An 8,091-nucleotide genomic window follows, 5' to 3' on the forward strand; every position below is an offset into this window, starting at 1 on the left:
AAGAACTCAAGAAATTAAACACCACCAAACCGAATAACCCAATTGAGAAATGGGGCTTGGAACTAAACAGAGAATTCTCAACAGAGGAGTATCAAATGGCTGAGAAACACTTAAAGAAATGCTCAACCTCCTTAGTCATCAGGGAAATGCAAATCAAAACAACTCTGAGATTCCATCTTACACCCATCAGAATGGCTAAGATCAAAAATTCAAGCGACACCCATTTTCTTTAAGGGGGGAGTTGGGTAGGTTTTTTGTTGGTTTCTTGGGCTATAGAGTGTTATTTTCAATGGGAGTTGGTCATAAGTTATTATTGGTCTTATTTAAAGAGAAAACAAGGTTGGACTTAGGGATGTCTCTTTTGTCCTTTATCTTCCATTCTTAGGTTTGGAGAAAGAAAGAGGTGGTTGAAAAGAAAGAAGGGGGAATATAAAAATACATAGAGAAGACAGAACAAAAAGTAGATTAGTGAGTCTAATCATTCTTAATTCTTTCTCTGTAACGGTGTCATTCCCATCCCCCAATAAATCAATAAACCTCAAGGGGGCATCCTCTGATAAATCTTTCTTTATGATACAGTCTCACATTCTCTCTCTCTCTCTCTCTCTCTCTCTCTCTCTCTCTCTCTCTCTCTCTCTCTCTCTGTGTGTGTGTGTGTGTGTGTGTGTGTGTGTGTCTGTCTGTCTCTCTCTCTTTGTCTCTCTGTCTCTCTCTGTCTCTCCCTCTCTCCCTCTCTCTCTCCCTCCCCCCTCTCTCTCTCATCTGGAGGGGGATGTGTGTGCACATGCCATAACACATGTAAAGGTCAAGGGACAACCTTGGCTTGTCTTTGCTTTTCAGCAAGATAAGTTCTCTTGCTGCTTGCTGCAAGTTGGACCATGATCATCTAGGAATGCTCTGGGATCTGCCTCTCATCTCACTGTAGGACCACTGTGATTAGAGACATGTCTTACCTGTTCATGTAGCTACTGATGATCTGAACTCAATCATTAGGCTTGTACAGCAAGCATTTTACCAAGTAAGCCATTTTCCCAGTCTCTGAAGTACTCACTTTATTAAAATAAAGTTCTTCCACCCCCAGTTGTCCCCAAGACTGATCTTCACCCTCATATCTTTCTGTGTTTCCTCTCCTACTTTGTTGCCTCTTTTCAACCACTACCTCTGTCTATTCCCTTTCTGAGTAAGATTTAAGCATCCAGAAGACAAAAGGCCTATACCAAAAAGAGAAACTGTGGACAGGGGCATCTCTGTGACAAGCTGGAGACCTAAGTCAGAGTAGTCTCCTGGGGAGATATGAGGCACTTTAGGAGGGACTCCTAGTAGCAGGGACCATGGAGACTAACCATCTAACTAGAAAAGACTCCTAGAGGAGGGAGGGGAACACCAACCCACCCACATAAACTTCAACTCAAATTTTACCCTGTCTACAAGAAGTGCAGGGATAAAGAAAGAGCAGAGACTAATGGAATGTCCAACCAGCACCTGGCCCAACCCAAGACCCACCTCATGAAAGAGAACCAACCCCTGACACTATTAAGGATGCTTTGCTACACTTACAGACAGGAGCCTAGCACAGTTGTCCTCTGAGAGGTTCCACCCAGCAGTGCCTCAAAACAGATGCTGAGACTCATAGCCAAACATTGGGGGAGGTATAGGGAGTCCTGTGGAAAAGTGGTGGAGTCTGGGAGGAGAAGAAGTACGTAGAGATGATAGGAGTTTCACAAAAAAAAATCAACAGAGGCAACTAACCAGGGCCCAGAGGGGCCTTCTGAGACTGAAGCATCAACCAAGGACCTTGCATGGACTAGAACTAGGTCCTCTACAAAGATATAGCTGATGGGCTCGGGCTTCATGTGGGTCCCTTAGTAAAGGAGGTGAGGGGACAGTCTCTCTGGCATGGACTCTCTTGCTCAGATTTTCAATTACTTCCCTCTGGGAGGACTGCTTTGCCAGGCCACAGAAGAAGAAAGCACACTCATTCCTGATACGACTTGATGAGCTGGGGTAGGTGGGAAGGGGGGGCTCCCCTTATCTGAGGAATAGGGAAGGAGGATGAGGGAGAGGGAGGGAAGGTGGGACTGAGAAGTGAGGAGGGATGAGCCTACTGTGACCAGGATGTAAAGTGAATGAATGAATGCATAAAGAATGAAAGAAAGAAAAAGTTCTTGACAAGTATGGTGGCACATGTTTTCAATACCAGTACTCAGAAGACTAAGCAGGAGAAATCACAAACTTGAAGCTTGTCTGGGATATGCAGTGAGTGTAAGGCCAACCTGGGCTACATAGTGAGAACCTCTCTTAACAATTAAAATAAATAAATAAATAAATAAATAAAATGGATTGATTTCCCACTAGGCAGCTGAGAAAGAACCTGGACAGGCCACAGAGTTGCAGTGAAACTTGACAATTCCCCTCATCTCTACCTGCTGTCCTGCCTCTTAGGAACAGGTTAGCATGTGCCTCTGCATGCTAACCTACCAGGGAATGTGGCATTCTGAATAGGTTTCTGAGAAGCTCTTCAAAGGGGTGTGTTGTCTAGAGGATAGACAGCCAGAAAGATGAGCAGATGTATAAGTGGGAAAAAAAGACAAAAACTGGGCAAAGGTCAGGGCACTTATGTAGAAGTACTAACAGGTTTAAAGTTCTGGTAAGCAGATGCAATCTTAGGTGTGGAAATCATTCTTAGGTCACTAGACTGCGAATCTTCCTGGCACAGCCGCACTGAGAACAAAGCTCCTTTGCTCATCTTTCTGGGACAGATGTCCAAGCATGACCCATTAGGATACCCCAGGACCAGTGATAACTCCAATGGCAGCTCCTAAGGCACAGTACTCCCACTTCTGGACATTTCACTGGTGTCAAAGGAATGAACCTACAGCTGGAATTGCTGGCAGACCATTGTGCCTTTCAGCTGGCTCACAACCTGGCCAATTTCCATGCTGATTCCTTCTCAGTAGACTATTACAGATGCCATGACCCCACTCCCTTAAAGTTTCCTTTAATCCTCCTCTTGTCTTGCTCCAGGTACAGACTTATTTTATCCCTCTCAGGGTGAGTCATTCTTGCAGTTTCAGCAACCAAAACCTTGCTATCTTGGGAGCCTGAGAAAACTTCCAAGCCTATGATTCCATATTGCACAAAAACCAAAAGCAGCTGAAAAACTAATCTCTCTCTCTCTCTCTCTCTCTCTCTCTCTCTCTCTCTCTCTCTCTCTCTCTCTCTCTCTCTCTCTCTCTCTCTCTGTGTGTGTGTGTGTGTGTGTGTGTGTGTGTGTGTGTCTGTGTCTGTGTCTGTGTCTGTGTCTCTGCCTCTCTCTCTGTGTGTATGTGTCTCTCTGTGTGTCTCTGTCTCTGTCTGTCTGTCTCTCTCTGTCTCTGTCTCTGTTTCTCTGTCTCTGTCTCTGTCTCTCTGTCTCTCTCTCTCTGTCTCTCTCTCTCTCTCTCTCTCTCTCTCTCTCTCTCTCTCTCTCTCTGTGTGTGTGTGTGTGTGTGTGTGTGTGTCTGTGTCTGTGTCTCTCTCTGTGTCTCTGCCTCTCTCTGTGTGTGTATGTGTCTCTCTGTGTGTCTCTGTCTCTGTCTCTCTGTCTCTCTCTGTCTCTGTCTCTCTCTCTCTTTCTGTCTCTCTCTCTCTCTGTCTCTCTCTCTCTCTCTCTCTCTCTCTCTCTCTCTCTCTCTCTCTCTCTCTCTCTCTCTCTCTCTCTCTCTGAAAAATCAGTCTCATTCAGCAAGTGGGGTTTTTGTAACCATCACTTCGATCTCCTTCTTAAACCCTTTTGGAAAATTTTCTTTAGTTAAAAAAAAAAAGCACTTGCTATATATCTGACCAGATCTCCTCTCCCTTTTCTTCTCTCTACTACTCCTACCATCTAGAAGCTACATAGCAGAAGCCTTTATAATCTCTCTACCTCTCCTTGTCAGAGCAAAAGGCCCTTAGGTTAAACTCCATGATTAGCTTAGGTCAGGTCCTCTTTATAAGATAAAGAGCAGGATAAAGGAATTTAGAAAATCCCTTTCCATCTTAATAAAGTGAGCCTTTCAGATTTATTTTCTTGCTTTGAACTTGAAAATCCTATTTTGGAAACCAGAAATGCAATACTATTTTTTTTCTCTTCGAGTGTTTGCTAAAGTCCTGTAAATCCTAAATCTATCCTCCTCCTACCACCCTTGGGTGGACAGATACCCTCAATCCACTAGAAAGAAGGTCATCTATCTGGAAAGATTTTTAAAAATGAAAGTGCATTAATACATCTTAGAAAGACAAATGATTATGTCTACTACAGAACTTCCCCTTCATCTAAATCTGGCAAGTCCTGAAACCTGCTTCTTTTGATGTCCTATGAGGGAGAGATTTGATTTGATGCTAAGTCAGCCATCCCATCATTTAAGGCAATTTACAAATTTAATCATCACAAGCCTATGGTACTCTTACAAATTAAGAACTGAGACATAGACAAGTGAAGAAAGTTTCAAAGAACAACTCATAAGTTCCAGGGCACTTTAGTTTGTCCATCTTGCTGAGGTCATACTACAAATGAGAAGGATTTGCCCAAAGACAAATCTTTGAGCCTGCTAAGAGTCTCATTCCCAGAGACAACAGAGCCAACAGCATCCAACTCGATGTTTTGGAACATTCTTTACCAAATTCTAACCTTGACAGAGATTTTACTAAAAAGCAAAGGTCCTCAGAAATAGCTGAAGAAGTAAGGACAACCCATCAGGTTTCCCCTGATCAAAACTCCTGGTTTCTACCCAACCTCTCATATTAGGAGGCATAATTTAATGCTGAACATTTTGTTGCTCAAATATGATATTCCAAAACTATATCAGGAAAACAACTTGAAAATCCTTCTTGGCACAGAGAAGGGAATCTTCGAGCTGTGGACACCCAGAAAGACATTCTGCCCCCAACGCAGCAGCCAATGATATATATTTGGGGAGAATGTCACACCAAAAATGAAATAAAATCAAGGGATCCAATCAGATGCAGAGAATGTGGATACAGAATAATTTACAAAAAAAATACTAAAAGATTGGTGGGTTTTGATGCGCAATGAAATGGGAATGTAGGAATGTCTTCATTCATACATTTGCCCCAATGATGTTTCTCTTTATTATATAGCATTTGACTTAGCTTACTTAATGAATACAACTGTATACATACGGTTTCATTTTAGAAAAAAGAAAAGAAAATCTTTCTTTCATTTTTTTGAGATGTCTCTTGTAATACACATTGACTTTGAACTCCTGATCCCCCTTCCTTTGTCTCTCAAATGCTATATACAAATAAGCACCATCACACCCCTCTTGGTTTAAAAGTCTCAATGTGGCTTTTCCCTCTTCTATTTTCTTTGGTAGAATTTATACTTCAGGCATAAATATGAAAAATACATATCACATATGATGATTTACAATTATTAAAATTAAATAAGTTCACTTTCTCTGTTTAACATGGAGTTGTAATTACAAAAGATATTTTAAAATTATTTTATTAAGTAAATAATTGTTCTCCATAAATGTGTGGCTTGCAGGCTCCAAGAATAACTGTACTAATTACTTCCTTTTGATTTCAGTTGAAATAAATTCTCAACCTTAAAAAAATAAATAAATAAAATTAAATTAAATTAAATAAGAGAAAATCTTTGGCATTCACATTCATTTTTTTATTCCGAAGAGGCATCCCATTCCAATGACTACAATATAAATAAGTTTAGAATAATGATTGTGATATTCCATTAAACAAATGGCTGCAATCTCATAAGTCATTTTTATAGATAAAATATAAAATAATGTATTAATTCCAAACAGAATACATTTGCAGTTTATTCCGGGAAAACAGATTACTACATGTAATGCCAACAGTCATTACTTCCTGGTGTTATTTACCTGAACCCAATTTCCCAGCTAATACCACTACCATGTGCATGATGAATAATGCACTGTGTGAAATGTACACCATGCAAAAACACTAGTTATTCATATATATGTGCCTAATCAGATTATTTGTATTTCTTCCCTGACCTCATCTCCTTCCTATTACTTTTAATTTAGTATACACCCAAAAGAACTATGTCATAGGTGGAGAAAGGAAGTTCAAACTGAGAAGCCTATTTTTAAATTATTTCTTGTAGAAATGAAAATGAGCACACACATAATCACCATACATACCAATGCATTAAGTTTCTGCCAGCCAGAAAGTTTCCCACCTACATGCAGAAGGTACCTACTCTTCTGACTGGTATTCCCATAGATTAGTTTTAAAATAAGCAAACATTTTTAAATGTAAATCAGTTCTTTGAAGCCTCTACATTGAGAATTGGAGTAATTTGTCAGAAATGGTAAAACTTCCCAGGCAAAACACAGGTGATCCTAATAGTGAGGCATAACAATAATAGCATCACATTTTCAAGAGGATAATTGTGTCATCAGAAATCATCCAAACCTGGAGAGATGACCTAAGAACACTTGCTGCTGTTGCAGAGGACCTGGGTTTGCTTCCTAGAACTCAGCTTGGGTGGATCACATCTGTCTGTAACTCTAGCTCCCTGGGATCCAATGCCCTTTGGCCTCCTGAGACACCTGCATGCAAGTGGTACACATAAACTCATATAGGCACACATGCACATAAATATAAGTAAATAATCAAAAAACAAGTCAATTGTTTGAAATTATCCAAAACCTGAACTTGCTCACTCCTTCAGAGTTCCTGGGCTATCTTTAACACACTATTCTCTCTCATGCTTCATTTGCTGTCTCCCCTCCCCACCCCCGCCACTGTCTCTCACACCAAACTATGAGCTAAAGCCTATTTACATGGGCTTTTGAGAGCCCATAACTTACATCCATCTCTCAAGTTTGCATGTGGTGATCTTCAATTGGCAGCTTAAAGTGGGCCACAATAAAATCATTACACCCAAGCCAGGTGTGGCAGCACATGCCTTTAATCCCAGGACTCAGGAGGCAGAGACAGGGGAATCTCTGTGAGTTCAAGGCCATCCTGGTCTACAAAGTGCCAGGACAGCTAGAGCTACGCAGAGAAACCCTGTCTCAGAAAAAAATTACACTCTAGAAATTGGCAAATACTACAAATCAGGATGCCCACACCTTCGTGATGATTGCTAAACATTTACCAGACCTCTGAACACAAACACACACACACACACACACACACACACACACACACCAGAGGACATCCTTGAGTGTCAGTCCTCATCCGTCTTCCATCTTGTTTGATTCAGTATTGTTATTCATAGCTAAATACATCAGGATAGGTGGACTATGGCTTCCTATCTCTACCTCCCATCTCACTGTAGGAGCATTTGGATTATGGATGTGCGCTACTGTGCCTAGATTTATGTAGGTTCTGGGAATCTGTACCCAGGGCCTCACACTTGCCTGAGAGACAGAACACTTCATGAAAGGGTAAAAGTAGGGTAGATCTGAGAAGACTTAGGAGGAATGGATATGAGAATAATCAAATTACATTCTGCATATACTTTAACTTCTCAAAAAGTTAATTAATAAGTTTTGAAGAATATTTTTCTTTATTTTATTTTATTTTATTAATTTTTAAAGTTTTGCTTTTTTAAAAATTCTGGTTTAATTTTTTTTGTTTACCAGTTTTGTTTGTTTTCTAGAGAGACAAGGAAAGAAGGCATAGGGTTGGGTGAGTAGAGTGATGAGAAATATCCAGAAGGAGTTGAAGATGGGGAAACTGTGATTAAAATATATTGCATGAAAAAATATTTCCAATAAAAAAAGAAAAGTGTACTTCATAATAATTGAAGAGTCACCTTGTAGAATGGGATTCCAGTAGCTTGACTCTATAGATAGTCTTCATGCTTCATGCATGTGATGCCTTTTTTCCAAACTAGACAGTCATAAAGGTATCTACTTTTCATAAGTTCCTCACAATACCTAGCACAGTGTTAGGTTTAGAGCAAGTGCTACAGTAACAGTTTGTTACCTTCAGGGTTTCTTCCTATGCTTTCTTCACCCCACACCCTGACTGAGTAACACTACACTCTCTTAGAACTATCCATACCACATCTATCAACTACACAGTCACACACACACACACACACACACACACACA

General features: G+C 40.5%; 1 protein-coding gene across 1 annotated transcript; it reads left to right on the forward strand.

Moving 5' to 3' along the window:
* The first annotated feature begins 1,994 nt into the window (after positions 1-1,994).
* Positions 1,995-5,053, forward strand: LOC127185425 (DNA-directed RNA polymerases I, II, and III subunit RPABC4-like). The gene is made up of 2 exons (XM_051141892.1): positions 1,995-2,004; positions 4,827-5,053. Exons 1-2 carry the CDS (start codon positions 1,995-1,997, stop codon positions 5,051-5,053), a joined length of 237 nt encoding a protein of 78 aa, XP_050997849.1.
* The last annotated feature ends 3,038 nt before the right edge of the window (positions 5,054-8,091 follow it).

The sequence above is a fragment of the Acomys russatus genome, chromosome X (genome assembly GCF_903995435.1).
Source record: "Acomys russatus chromosome X, mAcoRus1.1, whole genome shotgun sequence".
Taxonomy (NCBI): domain Eukaryota; kingdom Metazoa; phylum Chordata; class Mammalia; order Rodentia; family Muridae; genus Acomys; species Acomys russatus.